Source organism: Cololabis saira, chromosome 11, assembly GCF_033807715.1.
Source record: "Cololabis saira isolate AMF1-May2022 chromosome 11, fColSai1.1, whole genome shotgun sequence".
Taxonomy (NCBI): domain Eukaryota; kingdom Metazoa; phylum Chordata; class Actinopteri; order Beloniformes; family Belonidae; genus Cololabis; species Cololabis saira.
In genome coordinates, this window is record NC_084597.1 from 16,665,268 (window position 1) to 16,682,510 (window position 17,243).

Below are 17,243 nucleotides of genomic sequence, written 5' to 3' on the forward strand. Positions count from 1 at the left end.
TTACAGTTTCTTGATAAATGACACACACAAAAGGTTAATGTATTAAGAATAGAAAATTTGAATTCTTCCCCCTTTTGGAATGTTTTTTTAAACATCCACCCTCTATGATGTAGAAAAAGGGAGTTTTTACCTGCCATTGTTTATATAATAATTGCTCGGGGGTTTATGTTTATGTTTATGTTTATGTTTATGTTCTGGATCTCTGGAAAGCGTCTAGAGACAACATCTGTTGTATTAGACGCTATATAAATAAAATTGAATTGAATTGAATGAGTTCTCACTCACAAGAGCAAGAAAGCAAGAATCAAGTATAATTTCCATCTCGGTTAATCTGTTAGTACTTCTCACAAAGCATTTTGGTTTTGTTTCCAATTCGCCCCCAAAGAAACGCTGACCTTTGACGGTTTTGTTTTCCTGCGACCAGAAATGGAACAAAATCTGTTTTTTCAAGACACTTCACAGACAGCTGTTTTTAGAACAAGGCCCAGTACGCTGCTGGATTTACAGAAAGAGGTGAAAGTCAGTGCCGCTCCAGTGCTTGGTGGGTCATGGATTTTTTTAGTGCACATGTCACGGGTACGGTGATCACAGTTGAGTCTCACGTTGTTTTTGCTCCGTTTTGTGCTAGCAAAAAAAACAATTGGCTTTGAAGCATCTTGCAACAGCCAACGGATCATTCTACTGATAATCACAGTGAAAAATCCTTGAGACAATCTGCATTTTACTGCAGTTCCAACACGTTCACGGGTGTAATCAGAAAAACATGTACACTTCTCGGATGATGAGTGACTGAAAAATGACAGACAGCCTCATCTTTCTGTCATCTTTGTTCGGTTCGTTGTGATGCCACTTTCATATTCTGAATATAAATCTGGCTCGAAATACATTATATGGAAGGAGTTTAATAGGGGTGTGACGATACACTAATCTCACGATACGGTACGATACACGATATTGAGGTCACGATAACGATACGATATTATAGCAGTATTTTTTTAACAACCTTGAATGAGGTAGTCATGAGGAAATTGTCTTTTATTTGAAAGACACAAAATACAAAACAATACTGTGCGTTTGCCCTATTGTTACAGTTTGTAATGCTTTATAACTGTTTAAGTTTTAAAGAGAAAGCCAGGCCAACCATTTTCCACAAACTGAACTAAAAGTAAATGTCAGGTTTGCATTATGCATCTTCAGTTTCATACAAGTACAAATATTTAGCCACAAACTGAATAGTTTCTCTCATGTATGATTTGACTTTTTTCTTTTCCAGAAATTTAACAACTAAAATTAAATAAATAAATACAAGTAAATAAATACATACAATTTTACATCATAAAAAAGATTGATTCATGCTCACCTTATAAGTGTAAGAGGAGATTTATTTTTGTTAAGGTTATTTTGGTAATTCAGGGTTCATTATTTTATAAATATATTCTTTATATTCTGATGTAAATCAGGGACTATAATGACACTAGTCAGTTTATCTGTAGTGGTTAGTCTGTTTTAGATTGGGCGGAGTGATACGCCACAGTACGGCACTAGCTGCTGTGTTGATGTTCTAAAATCCTACACTGTTGAGGGACATTAAAGTACACTGGAACTCAGCAGAAGTTGTCCCCGTGTTTATCCTACTCACCACCCCAAAAAGGTTTAATTTAATAAGGTAAGGCTTAACTCTACACCAGCCTTACATAAGTAAAAGTTCAGAGCTCAAAACGGTACTAGTTTCTTCTGAGCGGAGGAAGATTTTGGTCCACGCGGTCCGGTCCCGGTCGTGGTCGGATGCGCGTTACTAGTCAACACAATAGATTAATATTAATAACCCAATATCGCGATACACTTTGTCACCTCCACGACACGTATTGTGACATTTTTGTATCGCGAAATTTCGTGGCACGATATATTGTTACACCCCTAGAGTTTAAGGAGTTTAAGCATCAACGTCAATTTCATATTATAATGTGATATGTTAAAGGCGTTGGTGTCTGACTGATAGCAGGACCTTTCGGCATTCATGGACCATTCAGCTCATTGGCAAGCCACAAAGAATTCAACCAATTACATAAAACTTGAGCCAAATCTGTTTGTTTCCGATCTGAACCTTCCCTTGTGATTCTTGGTCTTGGAAAAAAAGTTTTAAACTAATGCTGGGTGCACTATGGACGAAACTTTAATGGATGAAGTTCAAATGCTTAATGACCTGTCACTACTGGGGAGACTTCCAGCGAGAGAGCATGACAGTGTCACGGCGTCCTTCCTCTCCTTTGGGGTCATGACAGGCAGAGGTGTAGCCACAGGGATCGCGGGCTGAGGGCTACTTTCTCTCACCGTGAAGTCTGAGCGAAAAACAAGGGAAATTATTCTACATTTCCATAATTTTCCCAAGTCATAACACAATGAAATATAACAAACAAGACATTTCCTGCATAACGTGGTCAACATTTTTAGAGACTGTTGGCTGGAATGTTGTAAACTCACTCTGTGGGAGGGACGCCGTTCTGTTCTTCACCCCGGTCACGGCATATTTATCCTGAAGTTTCTAAGTAATACAAATGAGAATCCGTTCTGAGCTCATAAACAATGGATACAAGCTGCAGACTCAAAGAGAGATGTTTTTTAGGACAAAACTAACCTTCAAACATGGGGGGACAGATTCCTTACATCCCTTATGAACAAAGGCAGTGCATCCTGGGGAGGAAATATACTTTGAGTAATTTTGTTGTCCCGATTTGTCGGAGAAAAAAACTTAAATGAAACTTTTACCGACCTGAGCAATGTAGAAGGTCCTTTCCAGAAGCTGGTTTGTCACACACCACACAGAGAGTGGGCCCTAAACAGGAGCCCGTTGCAAAACGATGTCCATTTAGCTGCCTATCCTTGGCCTCTCTGTCCTTCCCTTTCCCCTTTGAAAACCATGCCAGAGACAAAGGCGTCAATAAAGAGGCCATTTAGACGCAGACGACGTGTGACTGAGATCTACGGCTACAAACTCAGGTTAACGCAGACCTAAAGCTTCTAAAAAGATCTTTGTGGAGTTTTCATTGGCAGAGTCAACTGTCCCACACGTAAGCCTGAATAGGATTCCCCGCCTGTTTCCAAACCAAAAGAAAGTCCACTGACTCGGAAATGGAACACAGCGTAAACAACAGATGCAACCCGGGGAGGGTTTCCAGTCTCTGTGCTGACTCAACAGCAGGGATTAATCATTACAAGGAAAGAGGCTGGACACCATGTTTGGCCTGTCCCTCCAACCTTGAGTTATTCCCAGAACCATTTCCTGGTGGTGTCTCCCAGAAAACACAAAGAGAATCAGGTATTTCTCACCTGTGTAATACCTATGTGGCATCTATGTAGGATGTAAAGTTGGATTTAATGTACAAATGATTTGATGATGATATTCACACAGACCGTGGTATAAATATATATATATATAAGTAAGTAAGTAAGTAAGTAAACTTTATTTATACAGCGCCCTTCACAGACCATGGTCACAGAGCGCTTCACAATATATATATATATATATATATATATATATATATACCACGGTCTGTGTGAATACTTGATTCTGATTGGCTGGCAGGTGTAGGTTAAAAGTGATAACCTACACATAGAAAACAAGTTCGGTCAAATTGCCTGATAACTTTAATATCATTGCGGCAACGGAGATTCAGAGAAGAGCCGGCAACCGCAGGACGGTAAAGAGCAGAAGCAAATCTTAATATTCATATATATATATATATATATATATATATATATATATATATATATATATATATATATATATATACCGTATTTTCTGGACTATAAGCCGCTACTTTTTTCATAGGTTTTCAACCATGCAGCTTATACAAAGGTGCGGCTATTCTGTGGATTTTTCTTCCACCGCTCGGGCGCTCTAACCGGAATTAGAATCAAAACTAAGACAAAATAAATGCAAAGAAGAATACGCTAATTCTTCTTTAGCAGATAGAAGAACGTAGAAGCAGATTTCAAACAGATAAATAGATACCGGTTATTTTCTCTTGGTTCTGTCCCGTTTTAATCAGCTAAGTTGCTGCCGTGTTAAAAGACACTGTTAGGAAAGGATCTATTTAGGTACATACATGTACATCATTTATAGTTCAAAATGGTTCTGTACATGTAGTAAATATCTAATCTAACGACATAAATATCTGCGGCTTGCATATCTTTTTTTTTAAAATAGAGCGGTTGCGGCTTATATGCAGGTGCGGCTTATAGTCCAGAAAATACGGTATATATATATATATATATATATATATATATATATATATATATATATATATATATATCTATATCATATATGTAGCTTCATAAAACAATTTAGGAAACTACCTGTGGACTTTGATTCTTTGAAACAAATATATTTACTGTTTGTTACTGTACCATAGCTGAGCTGAGCGGACTAGAATATCTCCCATTGCTAAGTCGTATCTCAGGTCCGTCCTATTTACTGGAGAAGTCAACACTGTGTCCATTGCATAAGGACCTTATGGGACGGTAGTGATTGTTCCAGGTATTAGTCAGATCCTCAGGTGTTACCAAGGAAACTGAGTTATGGCTTGTTAGACACTCAGCCGCTCAGCTGTGGCTTGTTATAAAACTAATGATTTCAACTGAAAACACATTAAAGCATGAATAGCTCATTTAATATTTATGTTTTTTGGTAAGTGACCGTGGTATAACCAGGATAATGCCCTTCGAGGTGTACTTTAACATAAATATATGGACGCATATGGAATATGGTTCATGCCCCGGCGTCGTCCATATATTTATGATAATGTACACCTCGTCGGGCATTATCCCTTACATATATATGTTATATATTTTTCACTATAGGAGTGTGCTGCCTGGTAGTTAGGTTACCTTGCTTTTGTTGCGCGTACTGGACATCCTGCTCTTGAGAAAACTCAGGGTACGAATTACTTTGTACTTGTCAGACTCTGCCTTGGTTGGAATGCTGTATTTATCCAACTCCTCCTCTTCAATTCTACAGAAAATGAAAACAATCCATGCAATCTGTTACCTTGGATTAATGAATAATGGCTGTCGAGACAACAGAACCGAGCATGACAAGCGTGCAGAGGTTTAGGTGGTGAGTCTGTAAGGGAGTTAAATATAAAGCTGTGTTTGCAGCACACGAACACAACCTATTAATGACATACACTGAGGTTAGTTCAAGCTGTAAAGGTTTGTCCAAAATGTTTTCATTTGAAATTACACTGCAAGGTGCTTCAGGTAAAATCTATAAAAAGGCAAAGCAAAAGAAATTACATTTTGATGCAAAATATCATTTTGTTAGTCTGTAAATGGTCACATTATGTTTTCCTTCTCTGTGGCTTTGTGCTGTGAATGTAAATCCACATTTGGAGAATGGTTAACATTAATGGAAACATGCAAAACAAACATATGCATATTAAGGACATTTATAACTCATTATGTGCTGCTTTGTTAAAGGTAAGGTGGTGCTTGGACAGGTGGTAAACATATTATTTACGGTTAGTTCATTAAGGAGACTCGAAAAAGCGAATTGAAGCTGATCCTCCGTCCACATACTCTTTGAGAAATTCGGACAGAGTGAGATGTTGAAGGGACTCTGCTAGCTCCATGCTGCCCTCATCATCAGCAGACTGGGCTCGTTTACGGAACCTAACCTCCCTGTAAAACACAGCGCATACACACGGACATGTGAAGACACCGACGTTTTTGTTTGTAAGGCTCTCAAAGAGACAGAACCAGTGATCTCACAGCCCCAATAATCTTGTGTCTATACTTGTCCTGTTAAATATTGCTGCACTGAAATCAAATTCAATAAGAACATTCTATTACAATAGGATTAAAAGCCTTACTGGGATTAAGGGAATCCTATTATATTGGTTTAACTCATATTTATCTGTTTGTGTAAACGATTGTCTGTCACACCCTAATTAATCATGGGTGCTGTGCTTGGACCTATACTTTATGCAGAATAATATTGTGAGGCTAATAACATAAACTTCCATTTCTATGCAGATGATACTCAGTTATACCAATCTATGAAGACTGATGAAACCTGTTGATTTAAATAAAGGAATTTGAATGCATACATGAATGCCTGAATGACTAAAAGGAATATTCTGGAGTCACAGACAAATAGACAACAAAAAAAACACAAGTTCATGGCCTCTTCCCTTTAACGTTTGCCTATTTTGTCATAAATATGCAAGTACTGCTACAGTTCTGTGGAAGCAGAGGCTTAACCCTTTTCTTCCTTTTGTGACATAAGTTTGTGCAATATTGATAATTGACTTGACAAAACGGCAGCAACTAGACAATGAAGCCTGTGCAAACAGTCCTTTTTATACACTTTTTGTATACTTACAAAGTTAAAACTACCTTAATTTGGCTGTAGGGACCCTATCCATACCATGATTTAAGAGGAATAACATTTCTGTTAGTTGATTTTTGTTGAGTCTTGTCATAGGCTTAAAATAGTAAATTATTTTAGCATATATCTATTGGCCTGTGTGTAAACATTAGCCGCCATTTTTCTGCAAACCTCTTTGCTTCATGTGGTTTAGGTCCATAAGAAATATACACACACACATATATATATACATATATATATATATATATATATATATATATTTTTTTTAGACAAATGTAAGTCCATGTCAATAAAATGTTACAAAAATGTTGTGAAAAGCTTAACATGACTCAAAATGGAGAAAAAAAAGGCACAGCTTACCAATACCAAACCATAATCCTAAATGGTAAAGAACAGATGAGGGAGCTTTGAAATGTGTCTTTTTTGGCGATCTAGTCAGATCCTGGACCACTAACCATCAACAACTCAGAATCCACTCCCAAGTCTACCAAAATATCCTGCGGGATAATGTCAGAGCAGCTGTAGGTCAGCTGAAGCCAAGTAGATGGAGGGTGATGATACAAGCAGGACCACAAGTATCCAAGTAAATCCACAGACGGATGGCTTCAGAAAAAGTAAATCAAGTTTTTGTAGTGGCTTAGTCTCAACCCAGACCCTAGACCCATAGAGATGCTGCAGAATGGTGTTCACACCATAAATCCAACTACAGTGTCTGAGATGTGGCAGTTCTGTAAAGAGGAACGGTGGAGTGTGATCCAAAGCTACCAAACCATATTATCAAACCTATGACCTATCGAACCATGTGATCATAATAAACCGTATGATCCACAGCTACCACACAAGGCATCGGTTGCTGTGAGTCACTGCTGTCATGGGAGGTTCAGCCAGGTGTTCACTCGAAGGGGTCACTTACTTTCACCAGAATTATGAACTTTTGAATTGATGTGTTCAACATGAAAAAAAAAATGTTAAAAAATGTGTTTGGCTGTTATTATGACTCAGCTGGAGATGGGATAACATGTCTTGGCAAATAAATATGGAAACCCTGTAAATTCTTTCCTTTCTTGCCACTACGTAACTTCAAAACTGTTGTCATTTCAACTGTGAAACTTCTTCCTGCATATCCACGAGGAGCGACATGCCAGTAAGTGCAGATTAAAGGCCTGAGACGGGCTGAAAGGGGATCACCGGCACGCTGACATCTGGACGTCACCACCTCCATTGTTCTCAGAATAAACAGAAAGGATCAAAACACCAGCAACGCACGTAAACCAGCTCCACATCACAGGGACTAAAGAGCCTCATAAAAAACAGCAGCAAACTTCACAGACGCTCCACCGTCGCCACGCAACCTGGTCACCATGGTTACGCACATACAGCGTGGCGGGACTGATTACATGTTCAATGAAACAAACTGTGCTTTTATCTACAAAAAGACATACAACAAGGCAAATAAAAGGCTGTGATACATGTAAGAGTCAAGTACATTAATGTAAAGTATAAATACCTCTTCTCATGAGACTGATCTGATATGCTGGACGCTCTTGGCTCTGTGGACAAAGAAAAGAGAAATAAGTTGTTCAAGGACTGAACATGAATACACGAGGGAGTTCTTTGCTGTCGGGAGCTGTTTGTACGTCAAGACTAAAGCCGACGGTTAAGCAAAGCAACAAAAATGATCTGCAGGAGCTTGAATATGGCAGGACAACATTTTTGATGGCAGCCGCACAGACGAACACAAAGCATCCACCCCTCAGAGAGTCCTCATACGTCTCACCCGGCTGCAAAGCAATCAGGAAACTTTTCAAACAAATCTCCCTTTGCCGTTTAGATTTGAAAAACACGAGCCGAGGTTATTACAGCTTTGCGATTCTACTGTGGCTCTGACTTACAAAGTTTCATTTCCCTTTTCCCCAATTTGTTCTTTGTTTGGGTTTCATTTTCAATGGTGGGAAATTTTGAGTGTGTGTTTCTTTTTAAGCCTTTCATTCAACCCAATTAAAAGGAACTATGGCCATTTGTACTGAACTTTTCTATCAGATAAAACATCCGTTGTTACTTAATTGAAGCTGTGGCAGACAGTTATGTTAAAAACAAACAAATAAAAACACTACTTTCTTCCTCAGACTCATCTTCATGTTCAGTGACCTCACAAAAGTCATAGAAAGGTACAGTGAGCTCCCAAACACAGATCGCTGTTTGATTCGTTCCTATTTTCCCCAGCTGGTTGTAAAAGTACGACGGAGTATTAGGGCCAAACTAAGACAAAAAAAATTTGGAAATTACGAGAATAAAGTCATAATATAATGAGAATAAAGTCGTAAAATTACGAGAATAAAGTCGTAATGTTGTGAGAATAAAGTCGTAATAGAATAAAGTCGTAATATTATGAGAATAAAGTCGTAATATTACGAGAATAAAGTCGTAAAATTATGAGAATAAAGTCGTAATGTTGTGAGAATAAAGTCGTAATAGAATAAAGTCGTAATATTATGAGAATAAAGTCGTAATATTACGAGAATAAAGTCGTAAAATTACGAGAATAAAGTCGTAACATTACGAGAATAAAGTCGTAATGTTGCGAGAATAAAGTCGTAATATTACGAGAATAAAGTCGTAATATTACGAGAATAAAGTCGTAATATTACGAGAATAAAGTCGTAATATTACGAGAATAAAGTCGTAATATTACGAGAATAAAGTCGTAAAATTCCGAGAATAAAGTTGTGACATTACGAGAATAAAGTCGTAATGAATAAAGTGGTAATTTATGAGAATAAAGTCATAATATTATGAAAATAAAGTGGTAATTTATGAAAACTCTAACAGGAAGAGCAGTCTTCTCCCTGTGTTAAAATGAAGAATATTGAGCATCTTGTGAAGTTATATTTATATATTTATAATATATTACAACTTTATTCTCGTAATATTACGACTTTATTCTCATAATTTTACGACTTTATTCTCATTACATTATGACTTTATTCTCGTAATTTCCTTTTTTTTGTTTTTTTGTTTGGCCTTAATACTCCGTCGTATAAAAGAAGAAAATCTGTCTGTGACTGGAAATTAAACTAATAAAGAAGTGAGAGTGAAAAATAAGGAAGTAGTTGTAAAATATGAAAAAAACTTAAAAAGAATAAAAATGAGCTTAAATGAACTCCAAAGTGCTGACAGGAAGTTTGAGATGAGAAACTTTCATTTTCAAGAGCTGAATCAGTTTACAGTAATAACCTCAATTTCCCAGCAGACACACACGCACACAACCCTTGACGAAGGCGCGTCGGCCGTGCCGGGCCTCGGCGCGGCGTGATGGCTACAGGTGTTCCGGTACTTACTACCAGGGTGGAGCAGAGACAGAGACAGGGTGGATTTAGACAGAGAGAGGGCCTGAAGGAGAGATCGGCTGTGGCTGACGCTGTGCAGCGCGGCATCTACAGGGAACAGTGGACAGACGGCTGCTTAACCATCGGCTGCAGAGCTGCAACCTATCAGCACATACAGTCAACTCGCTTTGTCTGATTATCGTGAACCGAAAGAAAAATTTTGACTTAAACTGAAAAGGTAGAACCCCTCCCCCCCAAAAAAAAAATTATAAAATTTAACATAAAACCTCCGTATTTTCTCAAATAAAATGGACAGGGGCTTGGTTTACACAAATAAGGGCCAACCCATATTTTTAAGATTTTGTTGTTCCAGTTTAATAATTGGTCAGAAATTATTATCCTACAAAGGGGATACTCTTTGACTGATGGTTCTGAACCTCTTCCGATCAGTGCATTCTTCTTCAGCTATACTATTCATGCAGATCTATCCAGGTAGAGGTCCAGAAAGGTTTCTAATTTGAATGGTGCAGGAAGTGTTAAAATTGCATTTTGAAAATAGCAAAATGAAGCACCTTTTGCTTTATAGACCCCAGTTTTGGCCCCAGTGTTCAACAAATGCATTTGCTTTCGGGTGGAAGAAAAAGTCACTTCAGCATTGTGAACGTTTCATTTTGTCCGCTTTTCCCATCTAGTTTCAGGGAACACCCCCATGATATTACCTCAAAGTACCGGTACTTACACTAACTATTTTGAGTGCAAAAGCCTCTTCTACCCAGATGGTGCGTTCAAAATCTGAGCACTTCACAACCTTCAATTTGTCAATGCTCTGAAAGTGGTGGGACACTTGTTAACTATCTTTTTGGTTAAAAAGAAGAAGGGGATTCATCTCTGGTACATCGGGACAGCACGCATTTACATAGTGAGTACCGGAGTTATAGTTTTATAGTTATAGTTTTGCCATCCATAACTAGTTTTCATTTTTATTTTGTTTGTCAGTTTGTCTGATTATTTCAGTTTAGTATCAGTTGGTTTAAAACAATAACTCTAGTTTTCATGAACTGGTTCTAGTTTCATCTCGTCTTGGTTTTTGAGGTACTGACTTACACACGTTGACAAAAGAATCCTATCAATACCATAACGAACAAAAGTTTATTTATTCTTTTCTACTAATTAGAATTAGAAAACATTAATATATATATATATATATATATATATATATATATATATATATATATATATATATATATATATATATATATATATATAATTAGAGAGTTTAAAAAAGTGCCCAACAGAAAAAAACAAGGCCATCCATCCACCCAGTTCCTCTGCTTATCCGAGGTCGGGTCGCAGGGTCAGCAGCCCAACCAGGGAAACCCAGATTTCTCTCTCCCCAGCCACTTCCTCCAGCTCATCTGGGGGGGATCCCAAGGCATTCCCAGATCAGCCGAGAAACATAGTCCTTCCAGCTTATCCTGTGTCTTCCTTGCGGTGTCCTCCCAGAGGGAGACGCTCAGAAAACCTACTCTGAGCCCTTCCGGGATGACAGAGCGCCTCACCCCGTCTCTAAGGGAGCGACCGGAGACCCTGCGGAGGAATCTCTTTTCGCTTGCATCCGCAATCTGGTTCTTTAGGTCACTACCCTCAGCTCATGACCATAGGTGAGGCTGGGAAAGTAGACCGAACCACGACAGACCGATGCATCACTGCAGACACCATCTGCCCATCGCTCTCCCACACCATTCTTCCCTCACTCTTGAACAAGGCACCGCGGTACTTCTCAGGATCTGATTCCCGACCCTGAGAGGGCACTCCACCTTTTTCCGGCTGAGGACCATGGTCTCGGATTATGTGGTGCGGATTTGCATCACAGCGGCTTCACATTTGGCTGCGAAATGCTCAAGTGAGAGCTAAAGTCTTGGCCCAATGAAGCCAACAGAACCATATCATCTGCAAAAAGCAGAAACCCAATTCTGAAAAAACCAGATGCCCTCCGCTCCACGGCTGCACCTTGATATTCTGTCCATAAAAGTGATTAACAGAACCAGTGATAAAGGGCAGCCTTGGCGGGGTCCAACCCAGGCAACCCAAAATAAATTAAAAAAAGTTCACTGTATCATTGGCTATAATAACTCAGCTGGGTAGGTAGTAGGGCTGGGCAATATATCGAGATTTTAATATATATCGATATATTTTCAAACACGATATGGTACGAGACAATATCATTTATATCGATTTAAAAAAAAAAAAAAAAAAAAAAAAAATTTTACATTTTTTTTTTAAATGATTTTGATAGCTTATTTTGTGACAAATTGACTTGAATGTTTTATTTGAGATTTGCACAAATGTTTTGTTATTTGCACAACTGTCAACCTCAGTGGAAAAGTCTGCCTGTAACTGTCTACATTGTATTAATTGTACAGTGTATTTTAATTTAATTGTTATGCAGGAAAGGGATATTTGTTTTATTTTATTCAAGAAGCATTTTTATTCTATATATGCAAGCAGTTTATTTTTATTTCATTTGTTTTATACATTTTGATATTGTGCAGACCTCTGTTAATAAAGGAACCTGTGTGACATTTGGCACGAGGCTTTGTATTAAAACTGATTGTTTTTTTAAGGGTTTGCCTCAGAAAAAAATGAAGCTAACAGAGATGCTATGCTATAATGCTTTGGGGGAAACCACAATTATGGCACAGAAAAAATATCGAGATATATATCGAGTATCGCCATTCAGCTAGAAAATATCGAGATATGACTTTTGGTCCATATCGCCCAGCCCTAGTAGGTAGTATGCTGGGTATTATCTAAGTGTAACGACTCGAACGCACGGCCTCCCGTCACCTCAGAACCAGCTCGCTGAACATGACAGAGGTTCATTTTGAAGTGTTCAGAAAAGTAGAGGTCAGTTTAACCTCAACTGGCAGCTCCTTTACTGCAGCGGAAAAGTAAAGAAACGGACTCAGAAACAAGAAAACAGCGGATGGACAGAAATGACGTTAACTGAACTCATGAGAAGGGTTTTTCTATGCCGTTTTGTTTTCAGGCTTTGGCTTTTATTTGAGATAATACGGTATTTCCTCTCTTGATTATTACCTCCATGTCTGTACACTTGAAACTAAAGACATGGATATCCCCACTTAGATTCGTTTCCGTTTTTTGGGTCGTCTTGGAAGAGTTACGTGGCAGAGTATTTCTCGGCTAAGCCTGGTAGATGCACTGGGATGTCGGGTTTACAGAACTGCTTGGCACAGAGGCGGAAAAATGTAATTGATCAGCTTTATAACTGTTGATTGAAAGATTTTGGTCCTGCACTATTTGGCAGAAGTGAGCAGACTTTAAAAAGCATTTTTAAGGGATTGTGAAGCCCTCTGTGGAACAGTGGCTTGGGTCACGTTGTGCCGTGCAGGGGCTTAAGATTAACTTGGAGATGACTGTACTTAACATTTGCATTGGAACCATTTACAGTTGAAAGTCTCCTTAAAATTGACAGACTATAAGAGGTTATCCGATTAGTGACAGACAAAACTACTGAAATCAGGTGGGGGAACGTGTTAGTTATGTGTTAAACTCTGTGAGGCGGTCTGAGCGTCACTGACCAGGGCTGATATCCGACGCGTGGTTGTCCTTGGCAAGACGAGCGGGACGGAAACTGATTTTTGGAGACGAGTAGGAATAGGAGCGTAGTCGAACCCCCTCCTCAAGCAGTTCCTGCACGAGGACAAGAAACGTTGAAGACAAAAACATATGATCAAACTAAATACTTTCCCCTCAGCGGAGATGGAAATACTTCACGCTTTTGTGACACTTCACGAGGTGATTTACTTTTGAACTGGGTTCGCATGCCGAGGCCGACTGGGTGCGAGTGCACGCGAGATCGGGAGCTGGGCGAAAAGTTTCCTCTTGGTCTTCGCTCTTCCCGACATCCAACAGGAGTGGGGAAAGCAGAGACTTCGGCTCGGAGCTCTCTTCCTCGCTGTCCACTTCCAGAGCCACGAGACTGGGGCTGAAATAATGAAGCACTCGTCAGTTATGCTCGTTGTCAATATCAACAAGCAAATGGGAGAAAATCTTCATCAAAATTCAACACCTGAGGTCGCATGTGTCCATCGGCGGACTGTCTCTCTCGTTGCCCTCAGGGGACGCCGGGCGGTTCTGCCTGGTGACCGCCTGGTCCACAGGCGAGAACGGAGGGGAGCAGGGGAAGTGGACGTCATCTGAACGGGGCGGAGGGGTGTCTGTTGCAAGAAGATCTCCCGAGTTGACCGTACCCCATAAACAGCCATCCGTCCCAGAGCTGTCCCTCGTCACACGACCAACTCCATAGCTATCGCCAACGTCACTCGCCTGAGGTTGAGGACAGAAACGTTAAAAAAAGCAATAAATGCATGCAACAATGGTAAGGTTTAAGGAAAAAGGATGATTTACAACCTGAGTCTGCTGCGTTAACTGGGTCCGGACGTCAGCGGACTGACCATCTGCAGCGATAAAAACACGGAGAAAAAAACCTCAGAAGACAATAATAATAATAATAATAATAATAAGACAATAATTACATACCGTATTTTCCGCACTATAAGGCGCACTTTCAATGAATTACATATTTAAAAACGTTTTCCATATATAAGGCGCACCGCATTATAAGGCGCTGCTACAGGAAATGCTACAAAATCCTACAGCAAATGCAAACACAAAAACAAGAAGAAAAGTACCGTATGTCAAACTTTATTAACAAAATAAAAACCAGCTTTGCTCCGTCTCGTCAAAGTCGCCATTATGCGAGTCAGCATCGCTGCTGTTGTCTTGAACGTCTGTGACGATTTCTGGCGTTTTTAGCGCCATTACTTTGGCGACACCAACTACATTACCCACAATCCCCCTGACTACAGTAACAGAAATTACCGTAATGATCATATATAAGGCGCACTGCATTATAAGGCGCACTGCCGGTTTTTGAGAAAATTAAAGGCTTTTAGGTGCGCCTTATAGTGCGGAAAATACGGTACTCCATGTTCCACATCCCACATTGTTGCTTTTACACTGCTGAATGACACGCTGAAAAGCCACGTCTGAAAGCGATAAATCAACCCAACATCATCCAGGCACCTTCACATCTGCTTCACTGAAGTCAGCGGCTCCCAGAAGGGACTAAAATAATTTGACAAGTCATCCATATGTCTCAACATTACGGAGAAAAACCAAGAACACAGAACAGATTATCAAAACATTTCATAATACTGGACCTTTTAAGTCACATTTGCATCTCTCTCCTGCCTTCCAGCAGTTCCGGATTTATTTATCATTTAAACCATAATACCGAAATCTTTCTTCGCTGAAATGTCAGGGCTCAGAGAGAAGAAAGGGAAATGTGATGAGCGGCTGCATACCTGCTCCATTTGACCTTTAAAGGACTGTTTTCACAGAAAATTCCATGAATCATCCCTACAGCAGGCAGTTTTCTAGAGAAAAGGTGTGATTGTTGACTTGCATTGACTCATACCTCATTGTTGTGCAACATCTGCTCAGTGTTTGAGAGCTTATTGAGGACACAGAGGAAAGAAAAGATGCTATTCACTCTCTGATTCAAACATTTGGATGCATGATTTAAAGGAAAAATCCCTGTTTTAAGTGTAATTTCTGATTAAATCAAAATATAACAGGTAAACTTTCCCTGGACACACACCGTTACAGCTTTAAATAAAAACTGGTTTCGGAGATTGAAATGAGCCAGTTCACCCCAGTCCACCCGACTGTCTCACAGGTTGGCCCTCTTTTAAAATCAGTGTTTTGCCCGTCTCACTCCTGAGACCCAGCAAATGCAACGTGATGTGTTGTTACGACAAGATAAAGATGAAGAAATCTGGATACTGCCCTCCGATCCGCCCTGGGCTGATGGACGTAGGAGTTTTTGGCTGTCTTTCTTCTTGGCATAGACTTTGTTTATGCCCTTTAAATTTGATAAACAGACTTCATTTGACAGGTCAAGTTTCTTCCAGCTGTCCTAAAATTGAGCGACTTTCCTCTAATCCACTAATCCATCCAAGTCAATGCAAAGTGTGGCTGCTCGCCTTTTAACTGGCAAGAGGAACCAGTGTTGACTTTTTCTCCTTATCCATTGAGGGTTGACTTTAAAGTTGCACTGCATTATTAGCTTCTAAAGCAAGGAATGGGTGGAGTGAGCTGCGTCACGTTCGTCTTCCAACCAGAGCATTAACCATTAACGACATCCAATCGGCTGCTTTGGTCAATGGCATGGGCTAATTAAAACCAAAGAAACGGTCCAGGAGGGCGGGACCATTTCAAAGCGTTACCTGGAGATTGGATTGGTTGTTCGTGGGTATGACAACGGCGCATCAGAACCGGCTGCAGCTGTCGGGTGCTAGCAGTGACAGCGGGGTTATGTTAACAGCAGTTTTTGATTTGGCCAGACAAACTTTTACTTTCAGGCAAATGAAAACTATATTTTTGGTTTATAAAACTTCAATATTATTGTTGCTGCAGTGAAACATTTGTTTAAATATAAATCAAATAAATCAAGACATAAATCAAATGATGTATAATTGCTTTTAGAGTCATCATTTAATTGCAACGTGCCATTAAACCGCAACAAGTCATACTAGCTTTCTGTACCAAAACGTGCAGCGGCTTAATGAAAAAATGCCACTAATGGAGAAAAACAGAAGAAATGACTATTATTCTACATGTTTAAGCTGACTCGACACTAAAGGTTAAATTATAATAATACAACAGTGAAGCCCCTCTAATCTAAATCCTTCTGGAGGTAGAATTTTCTAATAAAAAGGAGACAAACATGGTGGATTTGTATAGGCAAATGAAAGGGATTTAAAGCAGCAAGTCAAGGATTATATTAGATTACTGTGACAAAATTTAATGGAAAGACAACATTGGGAACATTCAGACACAACACGGACAACATACGTCACTTGAATCAAAACGTGATTCCCGTGAATTGTGTACCGGAGAGCATCTTCACGATAACACATGTTTTGTGGAGCATAACTAGCGCAAGTAAAATGTTGCTAAACTGTTTAGCAAGTTCTTACTTAGTTACTTAATGTCAAGTTTAGTAGTAGTATCGTTAGAGACTTAGCTCAAAACTAATGTGGCATCCGTTGAAGTCTGGTTTAAGTAGTGTTACGTAGCATGAAAAATTGCCCTCATCTCACCATGTAATGGCAACGAAGCGATACTCTTTTTTTGATTGCGATTGCCCGAAAGACTCAGCACGTCACCCTCAACTTGGATAAGGTGTTCCACCACTTTTAGACCAAAAACCATCGTGTTGGCTTAATGAAGCCAACAGAACCACATCATCTGCATAAGCAGAGATGAAATCCTAAACCTACCCAAGTGCTTTCCAACTCTGTCTGATGTCTGCACCTAAAAAATACAATTTATGGGCAGAATCAACAACAAAAGGAAATAAATGTAACTGTAAGAAAGCTTTGGGATGTGAAATCGTCTATCTTGGTATAATTGGAGAGGCTGTGATTATTTTAAAAAAA

General features: G+C 39.3%; 1 protein-coding gene across 5 annotated transcripts in view; it reads right to left on the reverse strand.

Annotated features, from left to right (window-relative positions):
* arhgef28a (Rho guanine nucleotide exchange factor (GEF) 28a) overlaps positions 1-17,243 on the reverse strand; it is a 48,145-nt gene that overhangs the window by 23,905 nt on the left and 6,997 nt on the right. For 2 of the 5 annotated variants that reach the window (XM_061733817.1, XM_061733816.1), the window contains exons 5-16: positions 14,149-14,195; positions 13,808-14,064; positions 13,543-13,723; positions 13,317-13,428; positions 9,727-9,822; positions 7,896-7,938; positions 5,578-5,679; positions 4,888-5,011; positions 2,771-2,906; positions 2,636-2,691; positions 2,482-2,542; positions 2,204-2,339 (exon numbers count right to left, since the gene is read on the reverse strand). In XM_061733817.1, the coding sequence (XP_061589801.1) occupies positions 2,204-2,339; positions 2,482-2,542; positions 2,636-2,691; positions 2,771-2,906; positions 4,888-5,011; positions 5,578-5,679; positions 7,896-7,938; positions 9,727-9,822; positions 13,317-13,428; positions 13,543-13,723; positions 13,808-14,064; positions 14,149-14,195 (1,351 nt within the window). The remainder of the gene's footprint in view (positions 1-2,203; positions 2,340-2,481; positions 2,543-2,635; positions 2,692-2,770; positions 2,907-4,887; positions 5,012-5,577; positions 5,680-7,895; positions 7,939-9,726; positions 9,823-13,316; positions 13,429-13,542; positions 13,724-13,807; positions 14,065-14,148; positions 14,196-17,243) is intronic. The other 3 variants (XM_061733818.1, XM_061733819.1, XM_061733820.1) reach the window with 3 other exon arrangements.